Source organism: Ahaetulla prasina, chromosome 2, assembly GCF_028640845.1.
Source record: "Ahaetulla prasina isolate Xishuangbanna chromosome 2, ASM2864084v1, whole genome shotgun sequence".
Lineage (NCBI taxonomy): Eukaryota > Metazoa > Chordata > Lepidosauria > Squamata > Colubridae > Ahaetulla > Ahaetulla prasina.
In genome coordinates, this window is record NC_080540.1 from 77630279 (window position 1) to 77648970 (window position 18692).

General features: G+C 41.5%; 1 protein-coding gene across 1 annotated transcript in view; it reads right to left on the reverse strand.

Moving 5' to 3' along the window:
* The window catches only part of BSN (bassoon presynaptic cytomatrix protein), a 194674-nt gene that overhangs the window by 17894 nt on the left and 158088 nt on the right, over positions 1-18692 (reverse strand). The window contains exons 3-4 of the mRNA XM_058167840.1: positions 13589-14002; positions 1728-8519 (exon numbers count right to left, since the gene is read on the reverse strand). Coding sequence (XP_058023823.1) covers positions 1728-8519; positions 13589-14002 — 7206 coding nt within the window. The remainder of the gene's footprint in view (positions 1-1727; positions 8520-13588; positions 14003-18692) is intronic.

The window sequence follows — 18692 nt, forward strand, 5'->3', positions numbered from 1 at the left end:
TTAGGAAGGAAGGAAGGAAGGAAGGAAGGGAGGGAGGGAGGGAGGAAGGAAGGAAGGAAGAAAAGATGGCAAATATGTTTACATTGCAATCAAAAGAAGCTCTGTGTCTCTTTAAATATAAATAGCTTTTTGACAGGCTGTGGTTTTTGGCTTCACTGGTCCACAATGTAAACTGTCAGTGCTATTCCCAAGAATCTGCCGGATCTCAAGTCTGTTTGAGATAATAATACCGCCAATGCAGTAGCTACTGACAATGGGCTTGGGGTTTTTAGGGTGGGTGGGTGGAGCATAAGGGCCCTCTATTCCATGGGGTATTTCACCCTACTTTCCCACTACAGTATCCTTATGAAAATGCATCCATACATTATTTGCTATATTTAAGGCTAAGTGCCAATTGGGGGAATCATTTTCTTGGTACAGATAATTGAAAGGTTTTTCACAGAAGCAGGAAAGGATGAGGGCACACTTTCCTTATGCTACTATCCAATTCCTAATTCCTGCCTTCTCCTTTCTAACTTATTTCTCACTGGGGAAAAAAAAAGGGGGTGGGGGAAAGGGGGTTAGAAAAAATTGTGGCAAGTACATTATCCTCTTTATCTCCAGGCAAATATACATGTATGCATTCCAGCCAGTCCCCTTTTTGGTATTTTCAGGAAGATAGGGTTCATTCCCTATTTTTCAGCTATGTTGGAGGCCAAAATAAAGAAAAAATCTCTCCCTACCAGTTTTGCCTCTTTTGTCTTAATTGATAACAGCTATGAGACATTATGGTATTTCTTCATGTAGGATGGTACTACAGTTGGTTTATTTTCTTAAGCTCTTGTAAAAGAGAGCTAACCAAGGAGGATATTTTGGGGGATACAGGATGTCTCTTAACTATGAAGGAAAAAAAAAATCACAGTTCTGTGTATGTTACTAAGAAATATTTTTATGCAAGGCAGAAAATGGTATTTCCTGCTACCATCACTAGATGGCAGACAGACAAGCCTTTTGTCATTTAAGAAACACCTGGTAATACTTTTGTATTACCACGTGTTTCTTAAACCGCAGAAAATCAATCGATCATGCTCTGTTTTGAGCTTAACTGTCTTTAGTATCTGAGTGTGCACAGACTGCACAGTATCAGGAATATATTTAAGGGAAAAGGAAATTAAAAAAAAGATTTTTATATGATAAATGCATCATGATAGCACACATATTTAGTAATTTAACCACACTATGATGGAACAAACACATTCAAGATGGTTGATACCATTATTGATTTATATGAGAGAGACAGGATGACATTCCAACCTCTATATTATTCCTGTAGGTTTCTTAGCACTTAATGTCATATTGGGAGATATGCTGAGTAGATTGAATGAAGACAAACACAACATTTTAACTATGCAAATATAGTCCACTGTCTTGGAAAGTGTTCTGAAACACTGGTGCTATAAATTTTAAATGTGTCAGATAAAAAGCTGGCTGTAGTGTAGGCTTATTGCTTAGTATATACATTTTCTCAATAATCCATTTAATTAAAAAAAAAACCATACTTTTTAAAATAAAGCTTTGGGGCTTAAAAAAAGGCTCCAATCTGCCCAGGTCAAGTGGAAAGAAGCATGAATGAGAACAGATCCAGTGATGGATCTGCAAGGAAGTAGAGATGTAAAACAAATTACGAAGTTCAGCTCACACTGTAAATGCAAGATCCCGCTCAATTTTCATAGCCCAAGCAATCTTACCTGGCTGCCAGGCAGGAGGGTGTGCTGATACAAGGAAAACCTGTCCTTTGCAGACTCCTCTGAGGTGGGACTGATGGGCTTGGGATCAGATAAAGACCTTTGGATGGTTTTGATGGGGCGAGGCAAAGTCTGCTGGCGTTGGGTGGACTCAGCCATGAAGTGCTTCTGTGGCGTCACGTGGGCCTTGTTGAGCCTTTCACTGGATGCGAAGGACGACTCTAGCAACCGATGAGGGGAGAGGGGAGACACTGGGGAATAGAGGACCTGAGGGGACTTGGGGGGCTGTCGGGACACAAGCTGAGACAAGGAGTCTGTGGGCAAGTGGGACTGGTAGCCGATTTCAAGAGGAACAGGCTTCTTCTTGGCTAGCGCTTGCTGTCGGACTGAATGAGGATCCAGAGGCCCAGAGCTGACCATCTGGATGTTGGAGGAGTAAGGAGGGATTGAGGTGGGCACCGTGAGCTGAGGGATTGCAATGCCTGGCTGGGGCTGCACTTCGGGTTCTGTCTGGCAAGCCAAGCTCTCCCCTCTCTGGGTCTTTTCGGGGGCAGAGATGTACTTCACAATCTCCACCTTGGGGTCAGGGGAAGTGATGTGGATGGAAGGGGACACTCGGAGCAACTGGTCGGGCTCGGTTTGCACAGAACAGTCACTGATGGTTTGGATGGCTATGCTGGCCATGCCTTTTGCTGAAGAATCGGCTTTACTCTCCGCACTAGAATCAGAGTGGCGGGAGAAGCGGGAACGTCTGCGACGCACCGGCTGCTCCCACTCAGCATCATCTTCCTCATCTGTCTGAACACTGCAATCAGTGCTGCGCCGAGGACGGCGCCGGCGGGATGCATAGAAACGTTCCTCGCCATCTTCTTCGTCAGTCTGCACGCTGCTGTCTGTGATCTTTTTCACCAAGTATGGTTCATGGCTGGACTCCTTATCATATGCGTCCCGAAGACGAGGCATCGAGTTCCGTTTCTTTATCCCCCGACTGGCTTCCCACTGTTCTTCAGTCTGGAGGGACATTTCAGAGGCTGAGTTTGTAAGAGGCCTTTGGAGTCCCGGATAGCGGGACTGTGCTTGTCCGTCTTGCCCCGGGGCCGCTGTAGCAATAAAAGCTTGGTTTAGGGATGGCCAGTATTGTCCATTTTGAGCCAAGGTCCTTTGCATTTCTATCGTTACCTCAGGGGTAACCTGAGGAGGAATCCGGCCAGTTGGGTCACATACTGGAGGAAAGGTAGTCTTTTGCCTCTTCTGCTCTTCCAGCTGCTGTTGCAATTGCTGCTGCAAGTGCTGGATTTGCTCTAACTGCAAGCGCTGCTGGGCAAGCTGTTCCCGCTGCAGGGCGAACTGGGCCTGTCGCTCCTCTTGCTGCTGCTGGAGGACCTGGTGCTTTATGGATTGCAACTCCTGGATTTCCCTGTGCATCAAGAGCTGTTCCTTCTCTCTGTGTCTCTGTAACTCCACCCGTTCCCTTTCCAGTTCCTCATGAAGCCTCATCTGCCTCAGTTTTTCCAGTTCTACTCTTTCCCTTTCAATCTGGAGGATGTGCTCATGTTGCTTCCTCTGCCGTTCTTCCTCCTTTTCCTTTTCTTCTCTTTCCATAGCTCCTTTGCTAGCAGTGCTGGCCTGTGGGGCTTCTGTCTGAGGCTTTTGGGTTGGCAGTCGGGGAGGTAGCTCCTGTTGTGTCTGGCTGGTGTCCCTGGCAGGACCCTGAACCTCTGAGGTTGACACGGGCACCTCCTCACGTGGGCCAGCCCCTGTCTGCTCAGGTCTTTGCAAGCTGACTGTGCTTGGAGAAGGGGGCTTAGTAGCAGGTGCTATGTTTACTGTGCTAGCAGCAGCGCTGGCTGCAGAGGTGCTAAGTGGTTTTCCTAAATACATGGGGGTTTCCATTACAGATGCGGAAGGAACTGCAGGAATCCTGCTGGGCACAGTATAGCGATAAAGACCTTGAGATGCAAGGGGGATCCTAGGAGTAACTAGCGGTACTCTGGTGAGGCTAGCCAGAGGGACAGCTGTGATACTGCCTGGAGCATAGTGCCTGTACAGGCCTCGGAGCATGGGTCGTAGCACCGAAACTGGCTGAGTGGTGATGGGAAGGGTTGATGCTATTGGTGTATTAATGGTTGAATAAATCATGCCATCGGCAGCTCGTACAGTAGCTGTGGAAGGGAGTACCTGTCTGACAGATCCAAACCTTGAGAGATTATATTGGGCTAAATTTCCAAAGCCAGAACGAGACTCTGGGAAATTTGGATTGTACATCATGTTTGGTTTCATGGCACCCTGTTGAGCCATAATGTTTCCAGTCCCTCCTGGTGCAGCGCCAAGAGCACTATGTCCATATTGTAGAAGATCTTGGCTGTTCGCATGCCTGCCCCCATACTGGTCCATGGAGTTAAGGGCTGCACACATTCGGCTGATTTCACGAGCAGTAGTAGCACTGTAATGAGCTAGGCTAGCTTCCTGGAAATTGGCCAAGTCTCCTCTTGATGAATATCTATAATCAGAGTAGATATTGGAGGCTGAGCTGTACCTTCGCATGGGATATGACTGACTTAATAATTCAGTGGGTTGTCGGAGGTCAGTGAAAGAGCCATATTGCAGCCCATGCCCTAGGTGTCCTCCCTCCGTAAAACTGTGGCTGTAGGAATGCTTCATAGTTGTCAAGTCCACAGCAGAATCTCCAGCAGGGGAAGGAAAGGGCTGCTCTCCTTTAACTGAGTAATAGTTCAACCCCATTTCTGAAAGATTTGTATCTGACATTGAGGAATACAATCTCCCAAACATGCCATGCGGATGGAATCGGTGCTCTTCGTATGGATGAGGGACCGGTGCTGGCTGTTCTCTGTAAGGGTATGCCTCCGTCATTTCCTGTTCTCTGGTTCCATAATACTGGCCACTAGCTTTGCCAAGGGGAGCTGCCTCTTCAACATGTTTTTCTGGCACCTTAGGAGATGGATTAAAAGCCCCAGTGCAGCTGCTTCCAAATGGAAATCTATAGACTACATCACAGCATGCTACTTGGCTCTCAGGCTTCATTCCCGTGAGGTCCAGAGCGTTAGGAGGAGGTTCTTCTTTGATGAGTTTTGTGACAGACCCTGCTGCTATGTCATCCATCTGCACCATCATCACCTGGGACTTCTTACTTCCAAGAGCAACTGAAGGAGTCTGACTTTTCAGTTCCACTGGGATCCCTCTATATATCTCTGAGCTTTGATCCTGAGGAAAGGGCCTGGGAATGGCACTCACAATATTTTGGGCATTGCTAGTCTGAGTAATTAGTGTATCTTTTTTTATCATGGATGTCATTTGGTTGGGCAAATTGTATCTTGCAAATTTTGTTTGCTGTGGACCTGCTGCTTCTGGACGGCCCATAGAAGCAGATGTGCCAGCTCCACTCATGGGTCCTCTGAAGGGACCGGTCTGAACGGCTTGCTCTACCTGTTTAATTTGCGTCAGACAGACTGGACTTCCTATCTCTTGACCAAAGTCAATTCTGTTCTGGAAAGGGTCCCCATAGACAACTGGTTGCTTTGATTGGGACATAAGCATGGTAGATGCAACTGTTATGCTGACGGTGGTGGCACTGCTGATAATAGCATGTGGTTGTTCCTGGGCATTGAGGTTAATGATTAAAGGTTGGATGGCTGTGGATTGCCGACTTGGTGACTGGTCCATGGTGAGGCAGTATTTTCTGCTCTCAGCAGCTAAGGACGTGAGATCCATTCCCTGGTCTGTTACAATGATTGGAACAGACTTTATTGCTGTCCTCAAATCAACAATATTACTACCAGATGCTCTAGGTCCAGGTTCTACTCTAGACGTCCCAGGGACTGAGGATATCCTACACAAAGAAATATTCTCTGCAGGTAGGGTGCCCCAGCTGTACATACCAGGCATAGGGTCAGTAGCAGTGCTCTGCACTTTCTGCACTGGAGTATAAGGAGAGGCTTTTTCAGGCATTGGCTGTGCCTTGGTGTGAATGGTCTGGACCTGCTGCGACTGAAATTGCACTGCACTGATTGCTGTTTGGCTGTAACTATGCACTGTTTGCTGGCGGCCTTGCTGAGTTGGAGAGGAAGGTGGTGAAATGGAGGAACTTACACCAACTGGCTTGGTTTGAATAGCTGCATCAGACGCTAAGGTGATGACCATAAAGGGGGCTTCTTGTGAGGACTGTTGCCTAGCCAGGCGTGGGGAGCTGGCTCGGTGAGGAGTTTGTGTTCCTTGAGCTATCATCGGAGAAGCTGTGGATGCCCCAGGGGTTGTGATGTCATACGAAATAATTGTGCTGTGGGTTTGAGTAGAAAACTCAGCGGTTGATTTAGTTCCTACCCCAGAACTAGATGGCATCCCAGTTCTCGGAACAGAATAAGTAGGACTTTGAGTAGGAGAAGAAGGGGAAAGGGGTGGGCTGGAACTTTTGAAAAAAGAATACATTTTGGGGGTTGTCATGGGTACATCAGCCATGCCTTGATGTTTATCTCTTACTGATGGCCCACTGACCCTGGGAATGTTTTCTGTTTGAGAACCATAACTTGCTGTTACTTTTGTCTGGCTTTGGCTAATGGTGGACATGGGTGATACATCAGAGCCACTTGACGTTGGAGAGCTGTAAATTCGGCTTGCGCTAGCTGGACTAGAAACAACGGTAGTGACTGGGCTAGTTCCTTTACTATATGAGTAAGGCATTGGAACTGAGCTAGCTGTAACTGAGGAACTATGAAACTTTGTTTGCTCAATACTCTCTTTTTCAAAGTGCTGAGTGACTCTAACATCGGGGATTATTCTGCCTGCACTGCTTTCAGTCTGTGAAAAGGAGACGGGAGCAGAGAGTTGGGTAGGGCTTGTTCCCGGAGTGAGTGGGCCACTTTCATAAGCACTCTCGGCATTCAAAAACTGCTTCTCTGGATAGGGATCTTCTCTCCCTTTTTTCTTCATTTCTTGCTCAAGCGTCAGATCCAGAGAAGAAGATTGATGCATCCTGGAGATATTCTGTGATGTTTGAAGGATTTCCTCATATAGTGCCCCTGATTTGGAAAGCTCATTCTGATAGTCAGCTTGCGAGGAATCCACACTCCGACTGTCATAACCATAGTCATCTATGTACTGATATTCAAAATTGTTTTGGTCTTCCGAACCACGATAACTTACTTCTTGGAAGGTGTTGTTGTATGAAATACTTTGTTGGAAAGGCTGTTGTTTTTGGAACATTTCTGCCTTCCTCATCATCTCTTCATAGGCCTCTTCTGCACTTTTGAGGGGCTTGTTGGATGGGTAACTAGAGCCAGCCATTTTTTCTGTTGGAGAATAAAGGGACATGAAGGTTGGCAGGTTGTATTCACTCCCAGATTTGTAAAGTTTGGAGGCAATGACATCAAATCCTTCAGCCTCTGAGTCAATAGAGGGTGAATATTCTGAACAGGAAGACCTGTGCAGCTCCTCCATCTCTGCAGCCTGACGCAGTTCCTCAGTGGGTGAAGCATCTTCAATAGGTGACAAATTACTGGGCGGAGTTTTAGACCTCTCTCTCCTCCTCTGTGCCCTCAGCTCTTCTTTATCTCTTTTTGTTTTGCGTGCTGTGCTTCGGATCCGCTGCTGCTCCACCTCTCGCATTTTTTCTTGTTCTCTCAAGAGCTCCTCTTCCTCACGCAGCTCTTCTTCCTCTGAGGAATCTTCAATGGTTGGCAGTAGAGGGCCATGAGAGCGATGCCGGGCTTTCCTCTGCTGTTTAACCTCTTCTAATCTCTGTCTGCGGCTTGGGCTGCTGTCACTGTCTTCCTCCAGAGAAGAGACCGAGGTTGGGGATGTTCCCGAGGTGTAACTGGGTGTGGTTGGTGGCAAGGTGGAAGAATAGTCACCTCTTGATCTATCTTCTGGGGAGCCTGTGAGACTCTCCATCTCCAGTTCAGGTTCTCTGTCCAGGTTGATGTCTGCCTCCTGGCTCAACTCCATGTCTCTGCCATAGTTGTTAGTGCTGTTTAACTCAATGGTCTTGAAACGACGCAGACCTCCCTGAGATGCAGCCATGTCATCATTCTCGGCGCTTTCCAATTCTTTTTGTTCCTCTTCATATATGCTGCTTGAGCTGTGAGGCAGGCGTCTCTTGGATGCAGCAGGCTCTCTGCTTTTCTCAGAATCAGGCTTGTGTCCATTTTTTGTACGGTATTTTGCACGATCATATTCTTCTCCCTCCTCAAGATTGTCTTCTTCTGCACTCATCTCCAAGATTTGCCTCCTCATGAATTCTTCATCACTCATTACAGGCTCTTTGCCTTTCTGTTTAGTTGGTAATGGGGAGAATCCTGCTTCACTACTATCTGTCACGTAGTCATGGCGTAGCTTGCTGCCAAAATCATCGGAAGACTCCACACTGTCTTTCTTCTCCCTTTGATTATCCCATTCCACAGAGTCTTCATCTTCTTCCATTATGTCTTCTAGCTCCTCATCGGAATCAAAGGCTTCTGGAGTGATAGAAAGTGACCGTGGCCTCTGTCTTTGCCTCTGCTCCTCCCGTAATTCATGGTATGTCTTCCCACGGTCAGTTGGCGGATGGGCCAAGCTCTTCGACTCCAGTAAAGGGCGCATGCTGGTTTCCAGCTTAGTAAGTTCAGAAGGACTGGGAGGACTTGGTTCTACAATTCCTGTTTCGTTTAGCTGTTCTTCTTCTTGCTGCACTAAGCCTGTGATTTCACTCTGGGAACTCGAGATCCCATCAGATGAGTAGCCCGTATCACTCAAACTTTGGGGGCTGCGGGATTGCAGGTCTGAGGGATAAGGCTTGCTGGATTCCTACAAAGGAAATGAAAACCCATTAACATTTCATTATAACTGACGGTAAACATAATTCATTTTATTATTCAGATTTACCGCAATTTATAGTTGCAATTAACCTGGACTCTAACATTCAAAAAGAGCAACCATAATATGCTAAGAAATGAGAGCAGCACCCTTATCTTTGGTGCTTGCTGGTAGAGTAATTATTGTCCAATCACTCTGTTCTCTTTTTTAGAATTTTCAGGGGCCTGATGACATACTCCATTTGGGTCTCGGTATTTTTCCACTGTTTTCGTTGCCCTTTTTAATCCAGAAAGTTATTTATGGCAGAAAGACAGAATTTGTGTGCAATGCCTTTTGATTGGTAGACCAGATCCTCTCTACCTTTTAATAATTTAAAAGTGCATGCAAGACTGATTCCTAATATGAGGAGCCCGAGGAAGTAATTCTTTTGTGTTTTTTTTTCCTACCCCCAACCTATGTTCAGAAGTCAAAACATAAGTCTGGGGTTTATTTCACAGATATACACCCTTGTAACATGACACAAATGTATAACACGAATATATGTAGTTAATAAAAGATATCTCCCTGCTAGATTCAAATCAACAAAAGCAAAAAAGAACAAGGTGTTTTTCAGACCATCTATTTGTAGTTTAATAAACGAACAGCTCATACTGTTTCACTGCAAATGTCATCCCACAGGGAAGATTTTGTTTTGAGGTATATTGCAATTTTCCAGCACTAGTATGAAACATTTTGTTTTTAGAAAAATATAAACATATCCAATTTTGTTTTGGCAAATCAGAATTATTTGCCCAATCACTGATGACAACTAGTTATTTTAAACACTTTATCCCATTATATGCAACTGGTGTTTTTTAACCTAAATGATGTTTTAGCATAATATCATTATGAATTGTGATACTTATAAGTTTCCTTCCGACTGTGGATGACAGGTCTACTTTCAGCAAGCTTTTTAGAACAATGAAAAGTATGTGTCAAACCCAAGCAGATAGCTCTGAAATGTTATAAATTTACATTCTCTGCCCTCAAGCCAAGAACTCAGGTTTACATGCCTTATTGGCCCTGTCCTTCCACTTTACTTTTTTAAAAAAAATCTGGTTTACCCAAGGATGAACAATTTTAAAGTCAAGACCAGACATACAATTGTTGCTTTTGCAGAAAAAAGCATCAGCACCCTTGGCTCCTATTCTGCAAAAGAATGCATTGGAGATCTCTATCTTAGTTTCCACAAAAGTTGCCTAATGTGTTTCTGGATTGTTTAAAATAATTTCCCATGCCCTTCTGAATAATACATTAACTCTCAACTTTCTCTCTCTCACACACAGATTTATGTTTTTAATGTTAGATGCACATACAAAGACCATTATTTGAATGATACATTTTTTTTCCAGCTTAGCTTTGAGTAAGCTTCAGAATTGACTACTTGAGGCATCACCTCATAAACTCATCAAGTCCAGCTCTCAGCTCAGTGCAAAATTCCAAATTTAAGCCCCCTGGCCAGGTTATCTAACATCCATCTGAATGCACCCAATGAGAGGCAGGACACCTGCATTTTGAGTAATTTGTTCCCTGCTAAACTGTTCTTTATTTTATGACATTTTCCTAACATTCAACAGAAGTCCTCTCTAACTTAAATCTGTTATTCCACATCCCACACTCTGGAATGAAAGATAACAATCTTGACTTTCTTCTGTGTGACATCATTTCTGGTATTTGAATAGTGCTACCATACTTTCCCTCAATATTTTCAAGGTTATCGATGCCCAGATATGCCCAGTGCCTTCCATCTTTCTTGAAACAACTTCCTTCTGAGTTTCCTAATTATTCTTATTACCCTTGTTTGCCCTCTTCTTCCAATTTCTCTATATCTTTCTTAAACCTAGACAGGAGATTCAATGCAGGATCTCAGCAGAGCAGAACAAAATAGAGTCAGCATTTCTTGGGATTTAAAAACTATGCTTTTGTACAGTCTGAGGCAATCTAAAATTGCATCCGCCTTTTTTTTTTGAAGCCATATCATGCTGATGCCTGAACAGCTGTTTTGCCATGCCCCCTTCCTACCCCAGAGATGCCAGAAAACTGCTAGCCTAAATCTTGCTGCTTACCTAACATGTTCTTACCTGAATGAATCTGTGCTGTGGTACTGTCCATGTGGCTTTAACATGCAACAGTCTAAGAGCCATGATTGGTGCATGACTCCCTCACTGAAATTCCAGTCCTGCTCAATGTCATTCTTGCCTCTTCTGCAAGCCCATCTATCCTTACATTTCCCACTGAGCATGTCTTTGGCTTCTGCCTAGTCTAGCTTGCATGTTTGCTTCTTTCAAAAGTTTATCTGAAATGGTAGGGTCTGAAATGGTATAGGGCAGTGATGGCTAACCTTTTCCGGACTGAGTGCCCAAAGCACCCCTGAACTGCCAAAATGCAATGCATGCGCATTCTCGCTGGATGCATTCCTCTAGGACAGGGCAGAAGCACTTATGACCCTAATTTGGATATAACTATATAATTAGTTGCTAATCTATTAAACACAATCTTGTTAGTCCACATTTAATCGTGGGATAATGATGGCCCTAACTGTTACAATTAAAGTCCTTTCCTTGTTTGGGTTGGCAAACCCCATTGAATTGCAAACCTTTCCTAGATAAAGCATCAAAATAATTTGGGAGTGCAGTACTTATCCTGCTGCCATCTCCCATAATTATATAATACAGAATTAGAATATCATAGATCTGAGAAAAAGCACACGCAGTTGTGATGGTATACCAGTTGTGATCTGACGCATCCTTCTCAATATGAAAAAAAAAAAAAGACCCAACTATTGGCCAGAGATTTGGAAAATAAGCCTTCTTGAAAATAAATGACATCCATCATTAAGGATTATGGTTCCTTCTTTCATCTCACTTACCTTTGCTCTCTGTCTGTCAGAGCCTTTTGTGGAGGTTTAGAATGTAATATAACTTCTGCCCCAATAATTCAGCAACTTCCTGCAGGCTGCCAGACTATAAATAGGGCCGGAGGGAGGATTCCCCCTCCCCTGTTTTAGATTCCTAACTGTACTTACCCCTTGAATGCTTTCTTATCTGGCCCCACACGTGCTTTGTCCATGCAAATCCTGACAGGCATTTTTCTTGGTTTAATAAAGAAGGCATTGTCCTGCTGGAAACTGAACTCCATCTCCATTCTTGCCTACAAATTCCTTCAAGCAAAAACTGACCCCTAAAAGGCACTTTAGAAATGTTACTGAAATTCAGCTAAGTGCTAAATTTATTCCCAGGATTCCAATAACGTTGATGCGGTGTTGATCTCACTTGCAGAATTAAAACATTTCGCATCTTCACATAGATCAGAGACATGTCACTGGAATTTAAAGCCAAGAAGCAAATTTTTCTTCAGGTTTTAAAAGGTAAGAATTCCAACCACATATTTTCTCATAAGTCAGATGTCAGTATTGGGAATAAAGTAACGGTGAGGCAAAAGGCCAATCATCAGAATCCCCGAAGGCAGAAAAACCATACTTGGTGCTCAATTGGCATTTTGTGGAAAAAACCCAAGAAGTGAAGATAAGGGTGCTGTTCAGACTACCTTGATTAAATTTTGTTCCTTTAATCAATACTCCAATCAAAATATTGGCAGCTGTATAATTGGAAATTCCACAGAGCCCATTACAAAAAAAACTGTTCTGTTAAGTGCAGAAGAGTAAGTAGACTGTCAGGTCCTACAGTCAACTTCTACCCCGAAAGGTATTGTCTGCTATGCTATGTAACATCCATGGAATAGCCTAGTCTTTATTAATCACTCCAGATGGAGACTGGAAGAGGTCTATTGTGATCTCTTAATCTAACAGGGCTTGTTCCTGTTCACCTTCATTCTTTCACTAGCAACAACTAATGGTTCCTCCCTTAGGTACTCCAATTTGTTTTTCTTTCTGGAAGTCTTCAGGAATTAGCCTCCTGCTGTGTACTAATACCTAATACTCTGACTCCTCTGATTCTCCACTGTCTCCAACTAAACTTGAATAATTTTTGATAATTCCTGTCATAACCCAACAGCAGAAAGAATCTGATACTGATTTCACAGGTGCAAATTGTATTCTATCTAGATACCACATGAATATTTCCTGGAGAAATTACCTCAACAAGCAACCAAACACACACTTGGTTTCTGAAAATGTAATGGCTTTGCCTATCCCTATATGTATGACTAGAATTATAGTTGGGGTAAAAATAAAGATGTCGTTGAACGACCAGATCTCCAGTAAAGGAGGCACTTTACAGATGTGCATTTGGAAATGTGCATCAGAGTTGAGGAAAGCTGGTGTGGATCACTAACCATTAGCAAGCATTCTCCTTGGACATACAATACACAAATGTGGCGCTAGAGAGAAAGAGAGAAATTGTATATTTTCCAGAAACAACCGACTAGCCAACGTTTGTACAAAATGATGTCCTGTGCTCAGAACTAGCAAATCTTGCATTTAGATTCTGAATGTTTTATCACAAAATGATGTATAGTAAATATGCCCTACCATATTATAACTATATTGTCATGCTTTCTTTATTCATTAGATCAGAAGAGACTTGAAAACAAATTATACAGTTTACATTTCTGAGATTAGCACATTTGCAAACAGAATGTGTTGGAAGGGATATTTCTCAGGGAGATAACAAGAATATTTTGAGACGCTGAAAATGTTCTGAAAGCTAAAGGTGTTTAAAAACCCAACAAGGAAAAACAAACAACTTATCTCCTTTATATGTGTATATTTAAAAAGAACTCGTGCAGGCTATAACCCATGATGAATTCTATGATCCATATCACAGAATTCAGTCTATCTGACACATAACTTGCCTTAAAATTCCTTACTAATTCTAGTTCAGGGTTTCTCAATCTTAGCATCTTAAAGATGTGTGAATTTCAATTCCCATAATTCTTCAGGCCAGTCACACTTCTTAAAGTTGCTGAGATTATTAAGAAACAGTGTCTTAGGCTAAACATCTTCCAACGCACCTCACACCGCCATCTACTGTTCATACATTGCTAAGTGAAAAAGTGCTTACCTCTTGCTCTCTTGTTTTCTGAGATTCAGATACAACCATGCCGTCTTTGATATCTCTTTCTGGTTTTGAAGCTGTAATTTTCCCTTTTGACAATGGACTTTCAGAAGGTTTTGGAGACTCTTCAGCTAATTTGGGCAGTGGCTTTTCTTCAGAGGGAGCAGCAGGCATTTTTTTGGGGACTGTGGCAATTGGTAATTTGCTTTGTTCTGAAGTCCTGAAATGTGCAGGATGCCTGTCTTTAGCAATTGATGGGTCATGGTGCTGGGCTCCTTTCTGTTGCTGACCTCCAGCTTGGTGCCGGGGGGATCCAGTTGGCTGTTGTTTTGAAGTGGGCAGTGGCATTGGAGCAGGATCTCCTAGGCTTCCTTCTAGTAGCCTCTGAGTTTGGCAGTTCAAACACAGCCATTCGTTTTTCTGGAAAAAGAAGGAAAAACTTATAATATCCAATTGCTTTGATTGAAAAAGTTATTCAATCAACAATAAATAATATTTCATTCAAGGATCAAAGTTGTCTCTTGTATGGAAACCAGTATAAACTCTTCTCTTATTGGAGAAGAAAAAAATGACAACTCGCTACTCTTCCTGGACATCCTGATCAGCAGAGACCACAATGGCAACCTAGAAATGCTAGTCTACAGAAAAACCACACATACTAACTATCAACAATCCAATTTCCCACAAGAAAATCTGGGTAAGGACTTTATTTAAACGAGCCCAAACACACTGCAGCAACCCAGAACAGCAGAAAAAGCAAACGGAGCATCTATACAACACATTCCAACAAAATGGATACCACACAACTTTATCAAAAAGTCCCTGACCACTCAACCCAATACAGCACAATCAACAGAAACCCTAAAAAGAATTTCGCTGCCATATATCAAGAATATTGTGGAAACCACCAACAGACTACTAGAACCACATAGAATCAGCGTAGCACGCAAGCCAGCTAAAGCCCTTCAAAATATCCTAAGCAAACCAAAAGACCCAGCACTGCAGCCCCAGAAGAAAAAACAGGAGTCATCTACAACATACAATGGAAGACCTGCAACAACCACTATGTAGAACAAACAGGCAGAAGACTGGCAGGTCCGTGAACAATCAACTGGCAGTCAGAAGACATGACAAAAATTCTTTATAATTTATAATTGCACAACACGTAGATAGATTTAACCATAGTTTCAATTGGGAAAATGTGACAATTCTAGACCAGGCCAAATAACAAAATGCCAGGAAGTTCTAGAAGCCTGGCACTCTGACAAATCCACCATCAATAGACACATAGATATTAACAACACCTATAGACTATGCAAAAGAGATAATCAACCCACCCAAAAAGGAACAAAAAAACTCCAGCACCTCTCCACCAGTAATCAGCATCCAGCTCAGCGTAGATTAACTTTAAGATGAACTTCAGACCAACAATCAAGTAAACAATATTCCAATCAAGAAACTGCCAAAGAGCCATGAGTAAATGGCCCAACCAAAGAATCTCTAAGACCGTCCCCACCCACACAGACAGGCAAGACAGCAGAATATATACTGTCAGGAAAGAAACACTCCTTACTAGTACTGATGATGCTACCTAGTTAGGGTAATGAAACATTTGCAAGAAAACAAGCAAGCTCACAGAGCACCAAGGACCCCTCATTTCAACCCTAAGCTACAAATATTCTCCTTTATTGGTACTCTTCATAAGTCAAGGTTATGGTACAAATGTATTTATCTAAACATAACATTCCATTGATTCTGTTCGTAAGAGCTTAATGTTAACCAAGCCTTACAAATACAGGCTTATCTAGCAATAAAACAGAGTATGCTCTACAGCAGGGCTCTCCAACCTTGGTCCCTTTAAGACTTGTGGACTTAAACTCCCAGCTTTGCTGGCTGAGGGACTCTGGGAGTTGAAGTCCACAAGTCTTAAAGGGACCAAGGTTGGAGACCCCTGCTCTACAGCAAGTCCTTCAATGTGGTTTGCTAAATGCTGATTATCCAGGTTTTTTTTAAGAAGAGAATGTTGGTACTGACACAAATCCTGCATTCTTACCACTGAACTACAGCCCTTCTTTCGAGCTTGATTCTTAAATCTTACCTATTTGGATCCATTATAAAAGTGTCTTTGTTTCAGTCTCAGTTCACTAGTAATGGCATGTGATGGGTTTTTAATTTCCCAATAACGTGCCTATCTAGGACAACCATTTAATTATTCTTTTCAAAAGCAATTCAAATAGTTTCAGCACAAAACAGCTACTGCAGAAAATGTTGTTTAATTTAATTTAATACAGAAGCTCCAATTACAGAAGCTGCTTTGTGATTTACAATAAAAAAAATATGAACAAATCGACACCTTAAAACAGCTCAAGGAACAAGTAAAACAAATTAACAAGTATTCAATAAAAGCCAGTTCAAAAAGATGTGTTTTAAGGGATTTAACCATTAATAAAGATGTTAAGTCCTCAACTCTGTAGGCCCAAATACAATCTTCTCAAATACCCTCATCAAATGATCTCAGTAAGCATGGCCCAGGTCCAAATAGCCTGAACACAGGCCTTGATAGATATTGACCACTCTGTATTTTGCCCAGAGATTAACTGTAGCCATTTCATAACACAGTTGTAATATTGTTCCTCTGTACTCTTCCCATGAACAGCTATGCTGTCAACTTTTGTACTATTGAGTTTTCTGGATTAGCCCCATATAAAGTGCAATATCGTAATTAAGCATGGAGTTTACACTAATGAATCACAATTTTAAGATTTTTTTAGATAGGGACACACAAGTGATGAACATCCAAAGCTGATAACAGCAGCTGAAAACTACTTATGTTTGTTACTTTAATTTGAGAAACCAAAAGCAATCAGATCCAGAAACATTCCATTGATGTATTTGCTTCTTCTGGGAGAATTCATTCCTCCTATCCGAGCAGACTTTTGGAATAATAGCTGTCTAGGACTTCCAGGGGAAGTCTGGTGAACTAGCACATCTCCAAAAAGGTAGAGACAACAACTGTGGCAAGAAGATTGGTTTTATGGCATCTCTCCAGACAAGGAAAGGATGAGAGATTGTCCTCCAGATAGCTGCTCCTCATGAGAATTCCACATGATAGTGGTTTCCTGCAGCTCTGAGAGTTAGAAGAGGAAGGGTTCAGCCACCATGCTGACAACCGAGACGGAACATTTTAAGGATACAGAATTTGTTAACCTCACTTTATAATCATTTTCAGAAACTGCCATTTAAGTAACTTAATTAGAGATCTTCAGAATGATGAGTTTGAGAAGCTACATGGAGAGTTTACCTTAATTCTTCAACAAAAGAAATATTAATTATAAGATTAAGAATTTAAAGAATTGGAAATAAATACCAAAATACTAAATAAGATTTTTATCCAAGAAAGTTATAAATGAATTAAGGGACCAGAGAAAAGCGGAACATTAGGATCTTTGCTATATTTTGGCAATAATTAAAAATAAATTATATCAATAAGCTGCCTTTTACAGGATCTAAATTGTTTTATTCTAAGTCATAATACAGATCTGAAACTTTAAAAATTGGACTAATGTTTCGAGGCAGAAAACAAAAAGAGGAAAATGTGTTTGCTTGTCTTTTGTTTTTGAAATTTACAAAATAACACAAAATGTTATGATATTTCAAATACTCCAGGCGATTTTAAAGAATGGAGCCAGAATTACAATGTTGGCAATGATGTCAGTTAGTATGGGTGAATTATGTCCAAAAGATGTTAATGAAGGCATGATTGACCTAAAACAAATTTTGCCTGGTGTAGAAATATTATAACCAGAAATATTGGAGAATTTAAAAAGGGTGGATTTTAAGACAGAGAGGACAACTAAAGTGGAAATAGAAACGATAAACCAAGAGAAAAACATAGATAAGGAATTTTTAATTCATTCATTTATTTACAAAAGAGCTTTGCTAAAGCTCTGAAGAAGTATTTGGGATGGGGAAAAAATGAACAGAGATCAGTGACAGTTGAATGAATTAAACATCAAACTGTTAGAAGTAAAAGGAAGAAATATAAAGTTGGTTTGTTTGACCGAGGCTAAAATAAGACATCTTCTAAATTCCTTTATGGACCTTTTCCTGATATCAGAATTTAAAAAATGATGATTTATGGATTTACACATGGATAAAGGATAAGTTATAGGAAGAAGAGATATTTATTTGTAACCTCATATGGAGTAAAGAGTTATTAAGTTTGCTTATACTTGTTATAAAGATTGGAAGTTACTTCCTTAAATATTTATTTTTAATATTACTCTCTACTTTACTTCTTTTTTGTTGCCTGCACTTTTTATTCTTATTTCTAGCTCGCTTTTCCTCATTGAGTTTAGTTTATATTTGCTTTTACTATTGTAATTAAAATTATAAAGAAGAATTATTTGTTTAATAAAAACAATTATGCTCCTCTACAGTGAGCACCTATGTCTTCTGGATTCAGTTTCATTTTTTCGTCCCTCAGCCTTTCATGCCTAAAATGGGCTAGAACTGGTAGGGTTCAGAATGTTAAAAACATTCTGAAAGTAAAATGTTAATCAATTCTTTGTATATATAATACACTGGGATGTATGTAAAAAAATTACGTATGTATAATCAAAATCGATCATGCTACATCTTTGCTTTCTCATGGATAACAACTACTTTGCTTCGATTTCCTGTATCTGAGAGTGCTCCTTAAGTACTTTTCAGAATTTCTGAATATGAAAGGAAAACCTATTCTTGCTGGCCTATTTCAATTAATTTTTATTATACATTTTTGAATAAGCAGCAATGTGCTTATAAAACACTGAAGTCATTTCATGCTGGCAAGCAGATGATAAATGAAGCACTAAGTGAAACATGTTGACATGGGGTCAGATTGGTGGTAGTGGGATTCATTTTCTAATCTATGAGACGTCTATAAATTTGGGTCCATTTCAAGTGCATTTAACACCACTTTCTTTTTCCTACACATCCCAGAAAATTTAAAAATAAAGCTCTGTTCACCTTCTCTCACCCCTCTTTTCTATCAGTTTAGTATCAAGCATAGAACCATCAGGCAACAGAAGAGCCGGCAGTGAAGCGTCTGAGAAAACCAATGCTATAG